The following is a 22,363-nucleotide window of genomic DNA, read 5'->3' as shown; positions in this document are numbered from 1 at the left end:
TTATTGAAAACTCTAAAAGTTTGAATCCTCTAAAACTAATCCCAGTCAAGTTTAGTCTCAGAAAATTGAAAGACATTTTTGTTTCGTTTGTTTGTTGAAAATGTCGGTGCATCAAAAATATTTTGTTAAACATAGTAAGACAGAAGGTAATCTCGACAGATGTAGATACAATACTTTTTCAGAAGTACATTTATTAATTCCAACAACATGAAATTTAATTCTTTACGTCAATAAAGCGCATTTTCCCTAACAGAAGAGCATCTTAGCTCTAAAAACATAAAATTTGGCTACTGGAACACTATTAGAATGGACAACATGTATTGAAAAACTTGAATATTAAAATAATTTACAATATTTCGAATTCCATTTTATCTAATATGATTAGCCATGTCCATGAGTTAATGATAGTGATAAAAAGAGAAAGTGGAATCCTTTGCTCTTAAAGTGGTTTTGTACAACATGTTTGGTTAGTTTCAGAAACTAGTACCAAATTTGTTTCTATCTTAGAAAGAATGCTGATTTAATTTTCATTCCAGTATATTTATGCTGTAATTCTTGAACAAGTGTTATATGTAATTTTTTTCCAACATACTATCAAATTTTATCATCTAATGCTGTTTCACAGATTTTTAGAAAATTTTTTAAGGAGTTAAATTTTCAGGCAGTATATAAATTGAACTTTATATTCTGTTGTACAATAGGATAAAAGAAGATGTTTGTCTTAAAAAAATTGTTCAAAAATGTACATAAAGCAGACTAGCTTAAATATAAATATATATTAGTAAGCAAAAACATCAGAAATAAATAAAGTAATAATAATAATAAATGTACTTCCTGAAGTTTGTATGTGAATAATATTTCGGAGTAATTTTTAAGAAATAATTCTGATTATTTAAAATATATATTTATTCAGAAAACTTCTTGCAGGTAAGAATAATTTGGCCATGGTTTTTGGATAAGTATTTTATCTATTAATTTATTACCAGAAGGATAAGTTTAGAGATAATCAGATGAACACACGCAATTTTTGAGCTTCACTATTCGTGCTCTGTAACTTATAAGTAATTTGCACTATAAGATCAGTATATTGCTTTTAAAATTATTTTATACTTCTGGTAGAAGAAAACTGATTACGTTAATGATAACTCATACTAACAGATATTATTCAAAATTTAAAAAAAATTCTTCCTTTCATTAAAAAAAATAAGTCAATACATTATTTTTTAAAATCGATTTTTTATTTAAGTTATCATCAACATACATCAGAATAATAAAATTTCTCAAGTTTATCAAAAATCACAAATCCTTCAGATTACTACAATCTTGGCTGAGAACAACTCCAGACAGCAACTCATTTTCTCGCCAAAAACAACAAAAACCGCCAGAACGAAATATAAATAAATCAAAACTAGTACATTTCCAAGTACCACGTAGAGTCATCATCAGCGCTACCATAACCTTTGGGTTCGATTACGGTAATTTCCTTAACAACCCCATGCCTTGTGATAACAGTTAAGAGCGGCATCCACTTCACTTCGTGGCAAAAGGAAGTAGGAGGGGAGGATAGGCAACGCTGTGTCCCCACCCTTCGTTTCCCTTTTCTACCGAGGCCTCAGTGATAGATGGGCCACTGGCTGTATGATAAAGATCGGTCTGCTGTGAAAAGTCGCACGGTGTGTATGGGAACGAGACAGGCTGTTTTCCCTGGAGAAGGGATTTTTAGAGGGAAAAAGTGTTTTCCCCGACGGATAATCGATTTCGATCGGTTATTCGGCCGTCGAGTATTCTTCCTGGGAGTCAATGGCACAGTCGAGTCGATTTTCATGTACTCTGGAATGAGATTCTTTTCTGTCCATGTGTTTTCGTTATGAATCTTGCAGCAGAGTATTTGTTTATTCTGTTCTTTTGTTGAGATTTGAATTGCTCATATCTGTGTGATTTCAGTTACGATTTTAAAATCTTATTGCACACACAGCCACGCATCTATCAATATACAAAATAGTTACGATTAATTAATAAGTTGGTCATTCGCCAAAATATTATTCCATGGAAATGAGTAACAATCAAAATATTTAAAATAATTCAACCATCCTATAGGAAATACGTAAGCAGTCATTTATGGTGCCCTATTAGAGCATGATTCACACAAGAATAACCTATAATAATTTCACTACCCAGAAACTACTCGTTCTAACCTCCGTTTCAGTCCACATTAGCAATGTACAAAACATAACTTACCGATTCAAAACTCAATATAATTTTTTTACAGCAACTTCTTATAAACGAATTCACGAGACAAAGGAAAAAAAATACAAACAACAACGAATGTTTGTATTTGTACACAATAAATAAAGATAATCCCAAAATTAAGGTCAGATTTGAAATGCTAAGAATTATAACATGATTTATGTTACTGTCTTTGTCTTGCCTGATTTGATTTTCATTTCATAAAAGGAATCTTATATAAAAATGATCTACTTTTAAAATAGCAATAAATGCCTCAGATTCTGTGAATACTGAAAAATAGTTCCCAAAATCTGAGAATCATTAAAGAAGATCAAAATGTTGTATCGAAGTAAAAATTTTAATAAACAACTGTTTGGTCAATATTTAAGAGAAAATTCATCAATAAGTCTAACACAGCACAGTAATTGAAGTAATTACTTTAATGAAATTCAGTTGTAGAGATTCGAAGGAGAATTTTGTATCTTAGTTTTACTTTTGCATTTAGTAAACAGAAGGAGAAATGCCCTGCACATTTTGGCGTATGAAAAATTAATTAAAAATAAAAGTAAAGTAAAAGAAAAATATGTTTCACTTGGCTGCTCAATCTCTATTAAGAATGAAGGATAATGTGTGTTTGCCGGTTCAGAATATTTGACTTAGAGTTACAAAATATAATTTCAAAGGTGGGAATGTGCATCTCAGAGAGGTTTCAATTAATTAAAAAATAAGGGAGATTTTGATATTTTTATGCTGTTTAACATCATTTTAAATCAAATAAAAATTTACACCATTTTAAAATTTGCTTTTATGCTGATATGAATTGGATTTCTGTGTAATTTAATAATGAATCTGACCAATTTTTTTATATATTTTCTGCATAATTTTCATTGTAGTTGTTGCAATAGAATTCAGATCATTTTTATTGTTAACATAAATATTTAATTTCGCGTTTCTTTTCTATCATTTGGATCTAAGGTATAAAGATTCCAATTAGTTTTTTTTTTATTTTCTTCTGTAAAATCGTAATGAATTCCATTTTAATTTTTTTTTATTTGAACAAATATTTGTAGAATCACTAAAATAAAACCCAAGATAATAACTATATTTAGAAAATATACCCGATAAGTTGAATATTTATGAATTATATTCCTAATAAGAAAGAAGAAAGGTAAATTATCGCTTTCAATAATGCATAATGTGTTGGACTATGCAGACAGTTTTGGCGCGCGTTAAACATGCGAATGTAAAATCATTTGACTTTATACCATTGAAGAAGGTCCAATAAAAAGTATACAATGAACAGAATATGTGCTTATATAAAGCTTATAGAATAACACAGCTTAAATGCACATCGTAATTTGATGTTTAAAAATATTTTGTTGAGATGTATGTATGGAATATTTAATTGATATGAAACATAATTAATTTTCTTAATAAATTGGTCTAGACTATGCATAAAGCAATTAAATTAAGTCTCCCAATACCTACTTAGAAGTTCTTCTTAAACTTATAAAATAAACGAACAACATTTTAGTTGATTCTAAGTTTACTGAGATATAACAATAGTTCTATTTTATAAGAATATAATTTAAAAAAAAAGATTTATTTTGAAATCCCTTTTCTCCAAGAGCCGTAGGCAAAATGTTTGAAATTCCCTCATAAATAATTTGTTAAAAAATTTAAAAGACCGATTTCTGATTTTTAAATTTATTCTTTCATATCTTATAAACAAATAGATAAAAAAAGATTTATCAATAATAATAAAAAAAAAAAAATTCGCCCTAAAAGAACCGTTTTATAAACCTAATTATTATAAATGATGTAAGGACATTTAAGAGATGAAAAAAAATTCCACAATTCCTTCATTCCACAATTAACTCTATAAAATTTTATATTATTTTTAAGTCAGAATGATATTACTAATTGCTCATACTTAGCTTTGCAATCAATTTTAGTTTAGCAACATGGAAAAAAAATTACCGAACAGAAATCTTGAAAAGGAAATTTCTCAAAAAAAATCCTGAACAAAAGAGAGAGCAAATAAAATCAAACATAGAAAGGAAATCAAGGATCTTGAATTCTCATTCATTCTATTGAGTTTTCAGGGCTTTTGGGAATTTTATTTCAATATCTCAAGTATCATATTTTTTTTTAAAACGGAAAGAAATGAAAAATCTATCTATTATAGTTTTTCAATTTTACTTACATAGCTTTCAAAATATAATTTTTTCTGAATTTTTATTTATGATTTCTATTAAAATTTTATTTAGCTTTACAAATTAAACTCAAATTTCTATTTTTATCATCGTTGGCTTAAATCTGAAAAACAAAATAAATTCGAGACTACTGTCAGCAAATTTGCAACGTGATGAAGTTTTAGGTTTGATATGTCTTTTTTAGTTGTCTCAGCCATAGTGTTCATGCGCAACAAGTTCTGCCTCACATAATTTACAAAAGTTTAATGAATATATCCTATTTTTTTAAAGAAAAAAGTTCGTGTACATAAAAGTGAATTAACTTTAAAAAGAAAACTTTTAGAAAAAAAAGAATGTTGCGTCACACGATCATTCCTAACTTATAAAGTCACACCTTAAATGTGGAATCAAATTAAACAAGTTGAAAAAAAATGAATTTAATTTATCAAAGGTAAAAATACTTAAAATATCTGGTGTTAGTATACAATTGGTTTGAATTTCATTATAACAGTAAGGGCCTTTTAACAAAATTATGATTAAAACTAACTCTGAAAAGTTGATCAAAATTAAAAGAAAAAAAAATTGCATGAAAATAAAATTAAGATCATTGAAACGCTACGTTTTTAAAATTTTAAGATGACACAGAAATAATTTTTGAAACATAATACGTTTCGATATCAACCGGAGAAAAGGATTGTCATTTTGATTAATTTTCAATTAATAAAAATACAACTAAAATTTTTAAAAATGAGTCTACAGCCCAAGCAACTACGTGCCAATATTCAGAGATCTACCTTGTAAAGTGTATTTTCTGCATTAGAATTTATAAGTCACTCAGTTTACAGAATATATGTCAAAATCATTTTCTTGTGTAAAGAAAATCCTATAATCTCCATGTACAGGCTTCATTTATTTATCGTAATCGTTTAATGCAGATAAAATGATCTGAGTTCGTCAGCAACATTCCTCAAGGTTTCAAATACTGATAGATTTGCTACTGAGACTGAGTAGAACGATCTGCACCGATTCACATCATGATGTTTTACGTTTATCTGGCTCTTCTTGTCATCGGTTACGCAGTGAGTTTAGTTTTTTTTTTAATTTATTATTTACAAACAGTCTGATTAAAAAAAATAAGTAAAGAAAAAGTAAGTCAAAATTACATTTTAGAATGTGATTTTTCAAAGGTATAAATTTTGTGGAGCAACGACGACAATCTTTCATATTTTAATTGTTTGATTATTAAAAAATAGATACAATTTCTGCTTTTGAGAACATCATATGATATGAAATAAATCAGATTCACGTTCAAGTCTTCTTACGGAACAAAATCAGATAGAAATTGCTTACTCTATCAAAATTATGAGTTACTTTAGACTATTTCGTCAAGTAATCATTTGGAAATTGCTATCATGATAAAAGAGACAAAATTCTAATAGGAAAAGATCGATTAAACTCTGTAAACTTTTCATTTTATATGAATTAAGTTATTTAAAAAAGTAAATAAAAAATTCGTATCTCAGTAATGTGATTAGATCGTCAGTATGTAATTTGATTAAAGAAATTGCTCCTAAAGCATTTTAATTATTTATTTCAAAAGTTACAGTTCGCCTTTGTCTTAAATTACATTAAGTTGGTTGTTATCAAATAACAGATTGAATAAATCAAAAACAAGATGATGGGAGGACATTTTTCAAGCAAACTATTCCATTTTACCATTTGCGATTTTATTTGAATTCAAAAATTTCAAATCACTTCAGTTTAAAGGAACATTGGTCGTATGTTCCTTTCAAACCTATAACTTTTATATTATGTTGATGGAAATGAGTGTTAGGAACGAAAGAGCATTTTATTTAAAAATGTGTTAAAAATATTTAATGATAGACAAATAAATCATTTTATAAAGTATTTGACATAGACTGAAAGAACAAATGAAATATATAGTGATACTACTGATATATATATATATATATATATATATATATATATATATATATATATATATATATATATATATATATATATATATATATATTAGAGTTGACTTCGAAATATGTTTATTGACTTCATTACGATAAGTTTCATTCAATTTAAGAAAAATATGTCAATAATGCAGCACATGCAGTATGCAATTTTTTTATGATTTAGAAGTAAATCTGAAAAGATAAATTTTAATCCAGTAATATTAACCTTTAAACGCTTAATAAAAATACATAAATAAATAAATACATTAATTAAAAATTACAACTTTTGCTATTAGAAATCTATTTTCAGAATGTATGTTCAGATAAAAAAATTTTCAAAAGGGTCACAAGCTGTTTTTCTGAGGATGTTTCGGTATTGTTTGACGAAAGAAAATACTATCGCGATAAATTTCAATTAATTGGTTTCTATTTACAAAATTAAAAAAAAAATATATATTTACACGATAAATTTTTATTGGTATCAACTTTATAAACAAAGTGAGTATTCGCTAACATTTTTCTTGATATTGTGGCTTTCCAAAAGTTGCTCCAACCATTTCAGTTTCAGATCGTTAAAATGTTTCTTATTAGGATCATTTATAGGAAGCGACTTCATTCCACTTATTCCTTATTTTATTCACTTATTCGCTTTAAACTTTTTCTTTCTGTTTTTAGAATGCTGATGACATGCGCTCTTGCATAACAGACGATAATTGCAAGGAAGGCGAATGCTGTATATCCATGGCATTCCTTAGAGGATTTTGCCATGATCTTGGTAGTGAAGGTATTTAACGTTTGCTGCTTTCATTAGATATGTTCAATTTCATTGCTTCTTTATAAACATATCTCTTTCCCAGTACTATTCCTTATATTTTTATGGATGATTATTATTAAAAGTTATAAAATACAAAAATATTAAAGATATTTTATCATAAAGATCTGCAATTTTGTGCTAAAATCAAAATATTATTATATGCTACTTCATTTTGATACAAAAAAGAATACACCTCGATATTAAGTTTAAAATAATTGATTATTATTCATTCTAATATAAAATTGTCACTTTCAATCATCTGCATTATTATTGGAAGCATTGTTTCAAAAAGAGTTTCATCATAAATCAATAATTATCCTAAAAAATCATATGAAAGGAAGTGAGTTGCAATTATTATTTTAAAATTTAATTTAAAAAAAGATGCTTAAAATTCTAATGTAGCTTGAAAACATAATTAATCAGTATATGAAAAATAAGCTATTATAAAGAGTAACCCAAAAGTAACGCAAGATTTGAATTTGCCACCATTTGTGCATTCTGCGCTGGTAACTCTATTAAAAAAAAACATTTGGCAGCTGATAGTCTAGGGTTAGTAAAAATGAAACGTTACTAGATGGAAAAAAAAAACTTGTTTTCAGTGTTGAACAATATTTTAAAAATATTGGAAGACTGGCGATCACAGTTCAAAAATTTGAGAACTGGCCTCCCAGATCGTGTGATTTTACACCACTGGATTTCTTTTTATGAGGTTATTGGAAATCAAAGGTCTACGCCAACAAGCTCACAAGCACGCTTGCATTGAGGTAGGAAATTCAACACTACATCAACGAAAGTCAGCCACATTTATGCAAAGTGGTCATCGATAATTTCGGCAAAAGAGTGTGCATGTGCCAGCAAAGCAGAGGTGACCATTTGCCCTTGCGTTATTCCATACATAACCCTATCCTGTATACATTAAAATTCAATAAAAATATAACAATTTAAAGAAAAGGAACCTGTTTTTTATATAAATCAAATATTGTTCACAATAAATCAAGACGTTGTTTAACTGTGCAATGCTCAATTTTTACTGAACCTAAACTATCAGCTGTTTTTTTAATAGGGTTGCCAACGCTTTACTGCTCCAATGATGGCAAATTCAAATCTTGCGTTAATTTTGGAAGATGAATGTTAATATAGATTATCCAAAACAAATCATAGTGATTTAAATGCATTTTTTATTCATTTATGTATGTAAGTGTTTCTATACGTTATACTCAGATCGAAAAGTCTTTTTATTAAAATCATTTAGTACCTATAATTAAATTTTAATGATGTACAAAAACTCAAGGAACACAAAATCACGAAATTAATAAAAAGGTCAAATTCATTTTTATTTTTTTATTTTTTGTAAAGATAGAATCTTATAATAGATTTAATTTTCACAGATACACTAGAGTTTTGAAATTTTGTACATTTTATAGAATTTCAATTCAAAGAATCCTTAATGCTGATATAATATTTTAATACCTTATAGTCTAATTATCGCCAATGTTATGATTTAATTATGATTTCATTTGAAAATCATGGTCTGTTTGTGAATTCGAGAAAAATTGTTTAAAGATTTCACAATAATCCTACTGATGAATTATGCAAAATATTTGAAACTAAAAAGTAAAATAAAAATCTAAACATTTTCTTTAAAAAGTCGTCATTTTTCTTTCACGTTTTTAATACAATATTAAAATTTTTTCCGCTTTTTTCCTTCTTTTTTATCATTCTAACTTAATCCATTCTGAAAAGAAAAATACAAATCCTTACAACAAAACTACAATAAGAAGTACAAAAAGTCATTTTACAATTTCTCTTTATTTGATTTTTCTAAGCCAAGAAAAGAGAATTATTAGCATCAATTTAAAAAATAATTGCTGAGCTATAAAGGAATTCTAGCATTTAAATGCTTACATTCAGAGAGAAATTCAAATCTACATTGATGATTAAAAATAAATTGTGACCCTTCTGAGGAATTTCATCTAATTAAAACAAAAAGAAAATACAACGAAAAGAGCATTACTACATTTCAAAAGAAACATTTTTTGAAAAAAATCGTTTAGCTTAAAACGATTTTACTGTAAAAAGCGGCCATTAGAATGTAACGAATGAGTTAAAAATTAAAAAGTTTTAATGCTAGCAAAAATTTATATCGCTACTGTTACTTTTAAAAAAGATACTTGACAGAATAAACACACTTTTTTTTTTCAATCAAGGCATTTTCATCCAAAAGTTGTTTTCTTTTTAGAAGAGGAAAAAAAAAAAAAAAAAAAAAAAAGAGGGCCGCATTGAGGACTTTAAAAATTAGTTTATTCTCTGAAAGAAAGTTTCATTCCAGCAATAAAATCTACTTTTGGCTTTTTTTGTAGAAAAATAACAAAACAGAATTTTACTCGACCCCCCCATTTGGACACTTTCCAAAAGAAATCCAGTAAAGAACACAAAGAAAAACTTCAGAAAAGTTAAAAGAAAAGAAGTTGCTCCAAAAATCACATAAACCGAATAAAAGATGAAGACATCTCGTAGATGATAATCTTGTTTTAGTTCATGATGCAGAATTGATTAAAAGATTGCTTTTGTCTCAATTATATGGAAGAAAGCGTTGACCTGTAGGTCAAGAGCTTTTTATTTTACGCCAAATCGATACATTTGCGTGTCTGCAAGGCGAAATAAAGTATAACTGTCAGCTTCTTTTTTAAACCAAAATGATACTATTCAAAATGTTAGAATAACGTTCAAAATAAGGAAATGAAAGCTTTACAACATTTAAAATATATTTCTTTTATCTTTTTCTTTCTTTCTTTCCTTTTTTTTTTTTCGTTTGTTAAGAAATAAAAAATTCGAAGTATTGGCAATGAAAAACCGTAACATCAAAACATTTTAATTTTATAATAGTATTGAGGGGGGGGGGAGGAAAGAATCTAAAATTGCTTCTATTTTTGTGTTTCAAAATTTAATGTAATATTTAAACAGATGACCTTGCATGGATTTTTTTTAGCTGCACAGATATAAGATATCGGAAACAGCAATTATCATTAAAATGAATTTAAGAATACATCGAGCGATTTTTCTCGAAATGCACTTCAATATTTCACTTCTATTCTTATAACTATATTTTATTATACATCTGATATGACAATGAGATAATTCCTTTACCTTTCACAATACCACTCAATTTCTTAAAATTTATGTGCTATAATCTTTACTGATGCTCAATTTTCGCATTTAATGCCCATTAACTTTGCAAGTTGTTGCTGTGATAACGCCAGAATTAGTTACATTTGAGTCTGTTTTAAAGTTTGAGTTTCATTTAAAAACTTTTTATTTAAGATAAAAATGGGAAAAGGGCTATCAAAACTGTTTTTTTCCATTTGAGAATAATTTTTATTATTTTTGAATACATGAATACCAGGAATTTTGATTTATGTGATGTTTTAAAAATGTCTCAAATTTTATACTTTTAAAATATTTTAAATTTACATATTTATAGGAAAAAGATGAAAAATAAACATTCCATAGTTATCTGAAACTCACGGCACTCTAAAATAAATTTTTCACGGGCATTCAACAATAATTCATCGTTCCTACTTCAAGAACTTCTGGGCTTTTATCCAATCTAGGATGCTAATCGTCATGATTGGTTGAGAAAACAGGGATTAATAAAAGCAAAGAAAGAAATTATTTAAAAATAACTGACAGAAAATTACGAAAAAGAAATGGGTGAAGAATTAATCAATAGAAGGTTATTTTGAATACTATTATATTTTAACAAGTGGCAAACTATTAACCCTCTGGCTGCGTCATTCTTTAAAAACACTTTTTAGATGCGATGTTTGCAAATAAGTTCAAATATTTTTCAAAGAAAGTGAACTGATCCTATGTGTTACACGATAACAATATAATACAATAAAAATCTGTAATTGTAAAAATAAACACTCTAAACTGCGAAAAACGCGGCTTGCAACAAAAAATGGACTGATTGGAATTAATTTGATTGGGAAAACAACAAATAAATTAAATTTTTGCATTATGGGGAGAAATTAGATAGCTTAGTTGCAGATTGAATAAAAAAGAAGTGTCCATTACTATCTGAACGGCTGAAATACGTTAATATGAACTTCTCTGTGCGTAGGATATATGCTGATTAAATGGTGAATGTAGGTATATTTTGAAGATTCACTGCCATTGCTTCTTAATCTCTTAAAAAACTATGCAATAAAATTAATAATATATTTTATTATTATTGGCCCTTCCTATTTATATGAACAAATACGTTAATAAATAATTATTTAATTAAATTTGCAATATATTAATTCAATAATTTCTGGCAAAAACTGGAGCCTAAGTTATTATAACTTTTCTAAAACTATCCTATTTATTCAAATAATAATAAGTCGATCACAATGGTAAAACATTATATTCATTCAATCTTAAATCCCGATTTGAACTAAATTTATAAGCCTCTAGTTCGAAATGAGCAGCGTCAAAATATTATGCCACTATTTCTGGTAGTATCAAAGCATTTAATGTTTAATTTTCTTATTTTAACTACATCTGGCTTGATTGCACCAGTCGTTGTATTCCGAGTAATATATAAGTATAGACACATGGTTTATAATGCTCTTGTTTTGATTAAAGGGAACAGACAAATAAAAAAGCACCTATTTACTGATGAAACATTTTAATGGAATGTGATTTTTGTGAAAAACATAAACTACGTGTTTCAATAATTATAATCTTGCATTTTCTTATATGTGGCTGTATAACTTCAGAAATGAATTAAGTTGTCTCCGCCTTATATATTTCATTTCTAAAACGATGAGTATGTCTTTCTTTTCAAAATATCTGAAACAATCATTTCTAAAGTGTATTTTCAAAACTAAAGAATTAAACGCCTAAGTCGTAAAGTTAAAATATCTCCTTTGTTCAAAGTAACAATCCAGCCTGGAATTTATAGAAAGTATTTTCGCCGCCTTTCTCGAGCGATCTGTGAAAACGAGAGTTTGAAAACTCGACGGCAAAACCGGAAAGAATATATGGATATATACAAAGGGAATAAAAAGGAAATCCATCCGAAACCGTAAGCAATTTATATGCAAATATTTGAGTCACATTTTCTAGTGTTCGACTTTTCTTTTCATTACGAATGTTTAACATTCTTTTTTTTTATTTCTTAGAGTACTTATTGCATTTTTCTTTTCTTTCTTCTTTTTTTTATTTCGTTTCATTTTTTTTCCCTTTTAAAGGGAAAAAATGCTATTTTCTGAATAATAACTTTTTTTTCCCTCTCATCTTCATCTTAAGTTACTTTCAATAGTGCATTTACATAATTTCGCTATTATCTGACTCTTTAAATAGAGTGCCGGGGGAAATTGGATTATGGGAAAAAGTATTGTTGCATTTAAATAGATTTTAATTCATTAACAACTTCTTTGTTCAACTACAGTCCGAAGGCATATTGTGGGATCTTTTGGTTCTGTAATGTAGAATGCTGAAAGAATGTATGGATAACGAAAATGGTTTCAGTTCATTGAAATTTAATGATTACATGCTATTGAATTTCTGCATATATTTATTTTTTCAAATCCGATTACGATGCTTTGGGATTTTTTTAAAGTCTGTTTACTTTGAATATTAAAAATTATTTTCATATTTTAATTATTTTTATAGTAGCGAATTTTGAAGGAACAGCTTAGTTCTGAAAGAATTTAGCTAATTTTCTCGCATACTTATGCTGTATGGATCTACACAATTTTATGTTTAGCTTCGTAACATAATAAAGTTCGGATAACATCCTATTTATCGGTCAAATTCTAAAAGATCCATTTTAGTGAAATTTTAAAATCAGTATTGGTTTAATCACATATTAAATTTGACTTACTAACATATCACATATATAAGATCAGACAGATTAATAGATAGTTCATCCAATGATAGATATGGTCAAATTTTGATAAAGATCTATATTTCTAGAAATAAAATAAATATTAAATTTCTAGTGTGTTATGTTGCTGAACTGTCGTGCTGTCATGGCGGACAGACAGATAGATTTAGCTTAAATTGTCTCGTTGACATTAAAATCCAACTTCTCATTCTAGAGTTAAGAATTTTTAGCCTGTTATCAAATATCTCCAATTTTCGGAACAGTATCCCTAGTCCAAATTTGAATATCTTTAACTCTGGGTAAAATAAGTCTAACCTGTTACCAAGTATCTCTAGTCTAAATTCAAATATCGTTAATTCTAGGTTAAATAAGTCTAAACTGTTACCAAGCCTGTTAACCAAGTTTCTCTAGTCTAAAATTAAAATATCCTTAACTCTAGGTTAAATACGTCTAAACTGTTACCAAGCCTGTTAACCAAGTTTCTCTAGTCTAAAATTAAAATACCCTTAACTCTAGGTTAAATACGTCTAAACTGTTACCAAGCCTGTTAACCAAGTTTCTCTAGTCTAAATTCAAATATCCTTAACTCTGGGTTAAATAAATCTAAACTTAGAGTTGCTTGATTCTATTCTATTTCATGTTACATATGGACCCAATGTTTTTACGTAGTATGAATTTAATTTGAGCCTTTTTTCTTACACGTAATGATAAATTTTTCATGGTTTCATAAACATAATGTTAGATTGATAATAATAATCAATTATAATATCTAACAGATTTAAGGCACATTATCCCTACGATTTTCTAAAAAGAAAAGGAAATAAGCAAGTCTTTTAAGAGTTAATTGATCTCTCCTAGAACACAACTTTAGAACGAACCAAAAATCAGAAACGGGGCTCTTATAGATAGCTTTCATGACCAATAAAATGCATGTCATGAAATCTGAGTCAACAGTACTATTAGAAGAGTCCATTCTTTCATCAACTCTGCCTCAAGTCGGAGCAACCATTTCGATTGGGTTCGACGAGAGAACAATGGAAAAAAAGAAGGCTAAAAGAGGTCCCAGTGATTTTCATGGTAGTAGACGGAAGAAGAGGAAGAGGGGCAATTACATCTTCTCGCAAGATTTATCCGGGAAATCCGCTCTCGCAATTAGTCCTCTTCCACTCTTTTTTGGGCAGGCATTTGTTGGGAAAGCGGACGTTTTCGGTTGCATTAAGCGCCCATGCTACATTAAGTCTCGGGTTAACATTGAATGTTTGATTAAAGATCACCGAATGGGAATGGTAACATGTGTAAGACAGGGGAGTAGTCAACCAATCGTTAATAAACCTTTTAATGTAGCTCTTGTTTTTTGGAGTTCAATGATGGATAGGATTTAGTTTAGATGGCATTTTTAAACATTGCATCCATTTGCATTATTTTATTTTTGGGAATGATAAGCAAAAAATGTTTCTTTCTAAATTTTTTAAGAAATTTATTTAAAGCGTTTATGTTTTAGGAAGTGAAAATAATAATGTAATATATATGAAAAGAAATAGTCTTGTAATTTTCTTAGATTCTTAGTCTAAATAAGTATGTGTTGTACTTGTAAATTCTACCAGATTATCTTAGTCTTGGTCTACCCCAAGAAGAATCCACCAACCCGAAAGGGTGTAAGACCTTGAAGGTCATGGGAAGAGAACCATTATTTATTTATTAAAAGGCTTACAGTCATCGCCAGAATATGGGCGGTAAATAAGGGTATACAGTATAGTTCATTTAACTAAAATAAAATATTTAAAATTAAAGAGTTAGCAAACCAATTCTGGATTCAGGAGATTAAGTTGAAAAGTACATATAGAAAGCAGTAACACACATAAACATTAAAAAATATTTCAAAGTCCAAAGGATGGAAAACATAATAGATATAGTAATATAGTGGACATAGACCTATAGCAATATCAAAAAATGTACCAATATCTAAAATAATATATGTATCTCATAATATAAAGTGAAAAATAAGCGAATGACACATAGGTCATAGGTGACAATAGGTGAGTGATTATCTCAATTAATGATTAAATAATACAAGAAATTATGTCCTGTGCAATTCTCTCTATTCTATTTTAGTTGAATATTAAACAACTGCAAATTCGCTCGTTACTTAAAACAGCATTCATTATAATTTTTTTCAATCAATTACGGGATATTTCTCTTTGTTCAACATAATTCAAGAGTGAAAGGTTCCCTATTTACTAGTATCTATGATATATTCAACACAGAAATTTGTGTTTAAATGACTTCATTGTCTTAAAGACAGATGTGTTCGGTTTTCTTCTAGCCCTTTCAGAAATAAGGATAAATAATGACTAAAATACATTTAGAAATGTATTTTAGTATTCTAAAGTTTGCTGTTTACATTGGGAAATAAACAATGGCGTAATGAAGATAAGTTGCAGACTCAGTACATTATCATATTTTTTTCTCAGCTCTCATTTTTAATGAATCTAAATAACATCCTAAGCATGATCATATTATTTGTTCTCTTTTTCTTGGAATTTAGTCATAAAAAGTGGCATAAATGCTCTAAAGTTTTGTCTCCGCGACGTCTCCCGGACATTAATGACCTCCACCCCACCCCCCCCTCTCGCTCATCAATCGTTATGCTACTGATGACAATTTCATTAAATTTAAAATAGAATAATTCAAAATATTGCCAGCCATAGAAAATTTTAGATATGACTAATAAATTAAAAATTTTACACACACACATCATTGTCTTACGGGATTCCTTAGTATTGCTACGAATATGCAAATAATAACAAATCATAAAGTAACACTATATCAAGTTTATTAGCTCTAAGCAACATACAGGCGAAGAACTGATCCCACTGCTTGTGGAACTCAAAATTTATACTTTTACAGAATAATCTAGAATTATACCGAAAGTTATAGAAAATCCTAGAACATTAAGAAGTGAATAATCAGAAATTCAAATTACAGTTCAACCTTGAAATTATTGCGACTTAGCTGGGAATTGAACCCCCCCGCCCTTGTTCTCTGCAAGCGCGTACTTTACTTTTGAGCCATACTGACAATGTGCAGATCCTCCTTTTGCGATATTATATGCACACTTTTTTGCTCAGATTTTTTTAATGTTTCATTGTAATAATCTAACTAAAAGAAGATGATTTGATTCATTTCATAATCGGTATACAAAAGATAAGGCCCGGTAGCTCTTTTCTTTATAGTGTTCATATTAAATGTAAATAATGACGTATCCAATTGAAAAATCTTAAAAAGATAGTTTATATATATTTATATATATATATATATATATATATATATATATATATATTAATTGATTGATAAAAAGAAAATTTAAAAATTTAAACTGGGTTTTTGATGCTATTTCAGCACGTCCGTGTCGCAGACATGAAGAGAAAACCGGCGCAGTTTCGACTGTAAAAATGTGAACCACAATGAGGACGGAGAAAAATTTCGTAGAATTTAATAGTTCCACAAGAGGGTTTCTCGTTTTCGTGAATCGTGCTGAAACCAGAGCTAAAGAATAATTGCTGAGCAGCAGTTTAAGACGTTTAAAGTTACCACTATTACATCCCGATGGAGCGAAAACAGCGAAATGGAGAAGTTAAAGTGTTGTTCATTTTATGTTGGCACACTTTTATGAACCATATGAAAATGAATTCTTTGTGTGTACGTATATATAAATATACCAGGGCAAGATCAGAAGTGCATATAATTCTTACATTGTTTCTTTTTATCATTCAAACGAATGTATTCATACGATCGTACCTATTTAGAAATCAATTCACCAAATAATTTTCTGTGAAAATCGCAGACGAAACTTCCGAAAACCTTCTTAATCCGACCCTTAGCAAATGTTTTAAAGTTGTTAGGGTCCCGGTTGCAGCGTTGGGGGACTGATTTAGAGTCATGATAAATGGCTTTATTGGCAATAAATTCGCTTTTACGTTCCACTGTTATTTCCTATGGACAATTCGACGGAAATTGTCGTTAAAACTCTTCTTCGACACGCGCTGTAAATATCCCGGAGGGACATCGGGCCGATTACCAGAGATACATAAAACAAAGTGGCTGGGAGGGATGTTCAGCAAGGAATTCCTTGGGACGTTTACAGAACTGTTTTCCATGAAAAAAAACCAAAGATTGAGAAATGGAGTAAGAGATTTAATAAGAAAAGTATGGTTATTATATAATTTGAGAAATCTATTCTGAACATAATGCTATTACACAGCATGTATTTTAATTAATTTGAATATTGCACAAAGATTTTCTGCTTTTGAGACTCATGTAATCAATTCACTCATCTGAAGTTAGTTCAAATCCAACTTTTGTACAAAGATTTTAATCAAAAACTTACTGACATAACAGCAATTTCAAGAGCCGATTACGCTAATGTTCCATCTTATGAGTCAATTTCATATACTACATATGACATTGGTATCAGACATGTTTCCACTGTTCCAAGAATGATTTAAAATCAAAATTTCGCTCAAAAACAGTTCTCGTGAATCTTCAAGACAAAACATCAAAATCAAAATGTGGCTAAAAAAACTTAGAAAAATGTCCTACTGAGAAGTTCGGTAAAAGCTTCCGTTCATAAATTCGTAGTTTATTTTTTTAATTTTTTTTTTAAATTTTTAGTTTTATTTTAGTGAATTATTTTGAAACCATCTTCGTAATTTTTAACTGCAATCAAATTTTTATACTTTTGATGACACATTATCCAAACCTATTTGCACAGAATTCCCAAGAATATTGTCACTATATTTTCACGATATTGTCCGGTATTCAGAATACTTAACAGCATTGTGGAAGTGTTGTAGAATATCTGGAGCTAATATGACAGTTTACTAGCAATACTGTAAATTACAGATTTTAAGAGTCTGGAAAAAGTACTTGTTCACTACAAGATTAATGTTTACTTTACGATTGATAATTGATTAATGTTGTACGTAATTTGTTGACTTTTCGTTTATTTCTTGATGTAAAAGAGTTTTGAAAAGTATTCCACATTTACTACTCTCGAAGGTAATACTATTTTAATATTTTCAATATTTAATTATTAGTTAACTAATTAATTTAATAACTAATTCTATATTATTAGTTAACTAATTAATTCTATATTAGAGGCTCTATTTTGTAATAAACATAAGAATAAATTTATTTCAAGATTTTATAATACCTGTGTTCTTTTCTTTTCTTTTCTAATAAATGTGCTGTCTTGAAGGATCATGCTGAGATTTATTGAGAATTAACAACACATTTTTATCAATAACTTTTTAAAGACAATACTTTTAATAAAACATATATTGCTTGGTAAATATACTTTTATTGTTTAGACGTTTATGGAGGATTTCATTTAAGAGTTAAAAGTAGTGTAAAGACATATAATAATCTAAATACAAATGAAGTATCGGAGATGGATGCCGAGATATATAGTAATTTCAAAGACAATATATTGATAAGTAGGGATTGCAATACCGGACCAAAATTCCAATACCGGTATTCGGTATTTTTTAAATCTGAATACCGGGATATCGGTTTTAATACCGGTATTAGAAATTTTAGAAAAAGAAAGAAAACACAGGTGTTTCTTTGTTTTATTTGCCAGTTTTGTTAGAGAGTGTAAATATCACAAAAAATAATTTGTAATTTATAAATTATAACAGTATATAATCAAAAAAAAAGTAAAAAACATCTTATTTATTTAAATCACAAAAAAAAAAATAATGTAAATATCACTATTCAGTCTGTGATAATATTACAAATTTTTGAAATGTGATCTTAAAAAACATAATGCATCCATTGTACTGTCATTATTCCTGAAAAGTAATTTTGTGTAAAAATTACCAGCTGTCGTAAGCGCTCTTTCGGCATCTACGCTAGTTGGTGGTACTGTTAGCAATGCGCGATATATTTATTCTAAGTATTTACCTCTAAATCCCTCATCTTCAAATAAATCGATTTCTCGTCGGATGGTTTTGGACATTGCTGATTTCGGTATTGTATTTTGGTTCGTTGAAATTTTTTTATTTATCGCTAATTCTAATTTTTGTTCAAGAGACGATTCCTTTCGCTATCGACAGTAGTGACATCATAATCTTCGATAACTCAATCGAATTCTTATGAATGTGGATAGGTTTGTGGGTAAAAAATTTTAAGAAAATTTACTCTAAACTTAATCAGATTTGAATGGGTTATTTTCTTTTCTTCTTTTTCATTTCCATTTTTAAAATCATTATAATTATGTAAATACCATAAGACAACTTTTATTTCGGTATGCCTTTCTTCTGTGCGATTTTTCAATGTAATACATAATTCTTGGGATAGTGATGTGTGCTGTTCTTTCAGTGACTGCAACATGAAATTTATTGTTGCATTAGCTGTTAATAAATTAGAATCTCTCCGACACAATGCCTCAATAGTCAGTTTTATTGGAAGTAGAGCTGATATAGTTCTGAATATTAAGTCGAATTCACTATCTGAAAAATTAATTTACAGGTTTAAGTCGATTATTGCTTTTTGGATTGGATTTCTCAGTTTCAAAACTCGTTCCGTCCTTAGGAGTAAACTGTTCCAACGTGTTTTAGAATCTAATATTAACGTATGTTCTGTTTTATTTTCAGTTAGTATATATTTTAGTAATATATCCTTTTTATAGGGGAACGTTTAAATATTTTAACAATTTTTCGAACTTTATAAATTATAGTAAGCAATTCTTGATAGGTTAATATTTCATCCTCATTAGCAATATCTTCAACAATTACATTGTCATTATCATCATTGTCAATATCACTCTCACTCTTACTCTTTTCAAAGTTGAAATCCGAAGTTTCTATATCCACAGTATTTGGATTCTTCTGTTCTTTATTTTTTTTGGTATAATACATCTATTACTTCTAATTGAATTCCATGTGCATAGCACAACTGCTGATTTGCACCAGTCAACTTTCCAACTTTTTTCATAATTGTTGCTCCATCAATCGTTATGGATTTAATATTTTCTTTCAGGGATAATCCATGTTTCGCTAATTTAGATTGAAGCAATTAATTAAGCCAGTAATTAGCTAATTAATTTCGCCCTTAGGGAGACATAAAAACAAAAACGTATACTATTTTGCTATGTTCGCGATATCTGAACATATAGTGGAGACAATTTAAAAAATTTCTAGTAAATACCGAAAAACCGGTATTTAAACTTGTGAATACCGGTATTACAAAATTGTACAAATGGTTCAAAATACCTGTATTCGGTATCCCGGTATACCGGTATTGCAATCCCTACTGATAAGGAAAGGTGATTACTTCCTCGACGCCGTTTCCTCTGACATGTTACCGATCAGAAGACATCTATTCATATTTTAATTAATTGAGATGAACAGTAGGAATGTGAAGTTCGAAGGGAATTTTCTTGTTACCCTTGTTTTAAATAGTTTTTATGGAAAAAAATTAAGTAGCATATAACTAGGCTTATATATTTACTTAATTCTTATTTTACTTTCATTTGAAGATTCATTTCATTTTTGAAATTTTGCAGGAGATCACTGCATAATGGAACCTGCGAAAACCGAATACGGAAACAAGAATCTTTTTGGATGTCCTTGCAAAGAAGGTTTAAAATGCGTTCCTGAAATCGTCGAAAAAGAAGGAGAAGTACGTTTATGAAACATCTTTCACAATAACACAATTTTTTTAAATTCAACTATTTAGCTGTTTCTTAACATGTAATTTGTAAACAATTTTTTTTTACTTTTTGATATGCAAAAGTTCTAAAATTTTGTACAGTTTTCTTCGTCTAAATTAATTAATTAATTAATTTTAAATTCATTTTGATTCTTTATTTAATATAGCTTTTGGCAAAAATTGGAAAAAAAATTATAACTTCTCATAGCAATTAACTACAAACTATATTAAGACTAAAAAGGTAGCAACATATAAACAAATATAATTTTTTAAATCAAAACATCTTTCATTGACGTATTAAAAATGCATTTAGATAAATCTTTTATCAAGATTCTGAAAACTAAACTGAAAACCCGTAGAATTCTGCAGCTTTATCATTAACACTCATAGTAAATTAGAATTATATTAATACTATGCACATTAATACTTAATTTATATATTTTTTATTATTTATTCAATTTTTATATATTTCATTTTTTGATAAATATTTGGACTTTTTTTATGATATTTAAAAGAGCTTAGATTCCTTTTCGTATGTTTTCAGCGCCTAAAGCCTTTACAATTTTTGAATTGACCTTCAATCCTGGTTTTGGATAAAAGAAATTCATTGCCGACATTTTAATAATAAAAAAAAAACACTTTTCAAACACCTTTATTATTCTTAATATTTTCTTTAAAATGTTTTAATAGATAAAAGCATAAAATGTGTGTAATTTTATTCCTGCACATGTATATTTTCCGAATTTATGAAAGGAATATTCTCAAAGCATATTTTTTAGAAATTTCCTATTGAAATATGAAATGATGGAGCGGCGTGGTTAAAGATGCTCTTTACTTTAAATTTTATTTTAATAACTTCACATTTAACATTTCGTCACATAATATAATAATCATATTTATACTTTTTATTTTTCAGAAAACTGTGATGAAGAATTTATCTTGTAAAAATACAGAATAGAATGAAAGGATTCTGGAATTTTTATAAAATGTCAGTTGATAATTTTTGCATTAAAATTTTCAAAAACAGATTTGAAAAAAGAAGTTTACCCTTATTTCACAATGTAAGTAGTCAAAAACTCTGAAAATATTCGAAAAAGGTATTTTAATTAATGAAAGCGCTTTCAAAACATGCAAACGGCATCGATAAATTGAAGTTTCAAAATACTCAATTGGCATTTTAGATCTACGTAAATAAATATCAAGCTATGAGTTCGTTTTGCTCCTTACAGAAGTCAAAATTACTATAGATTTCATTCAAATTTTGTTTACAAATAAAATGAAGTACAAGCAAAGACTTAAGTAAGGTTTCGAACAAATTAATTAATTAAATAATTAAGCTATCATTAATTCAAAATTATGCTTCCATTGGGTAAACAAACAAAATGGTGGTACTCTAGATTTATTTATCAAATTAAATTTACAATTTTCGAATATAAGAGGAGATATAAGATTAAATTTACCTTACTGATATTTAAAAAATGCTCTTTAATTTAAAAATTCTTTTGATGTTTTCAGTCATTTAAAAATCAATCTATTTATTTTATCTTATCGTCTAGTATATAATTCCTCACCATCT

At 28.1% G+C, this 22,363-nt stretch overlaps 3 protein-coding genes across 5 annotated transcripts in view; 2 read left to right on the top strand and 1 right to left on the bottom strand.

Annotated features, from left to right (window-relative positions):
• Positions 1-22,363, top strand: part of LOC129962395 (toxin CSTX-20-like) — a 385,421-nt gene that overhangs the window by 36,091 nt on the left and 326,967 nt on the right. The gene's annotated exons all lie outside the window — the stretch shown is intronic.
• Positions 1-22,363, bottom strand: part of LOC129962384 (voltage-dependent calcium channel subunit alpha-2/delta-3-like) — a 452,772-nt gene that overhangs the window by 355,043 nt on the left and 75,366 nt on the right. The gene's annotated exons all lie outside the window — the stretch shown is intronic.
• Positions 5,396-21,855, top strand: LOC129962398 (U9-ctenitoxin-Pr1a-like). Its single transcript, XM_056076154.1, has 4 exons — positions 5,396-5,500; positions 7,061-7,169; positions 20,642-20,757; positions 21,704-21,855. The coding sequence occupies exons 1-4, from the start codon at positions 5,456-5,458 to the stop codon at positions 21,743-21,745; spliced, it is 312 nt and encodes a 103-aa protein (XP_055932129.1). The 5' UTR covers positions 5,396-5,455; the 3' UTR covers positions 21,746-21,855.

This window comes from Argiope bruennichi, chromosome 2 (assembly GCF_947563725.1).
Source record: "Argiope bruennichi chromosome 2, qqArgBrue1.1, whole genome shotgun sequence".
Taxonomy (NCBI): domain Eukaryota; kingdom Metazoa; phylum Arthropoda; class Arachnida; order Araneae; family Araneidae; genus Argiope; species Argiope bruennichi.
This window is presented reverse-complemented; position numbering and strand designations above follow the sequence as displayed.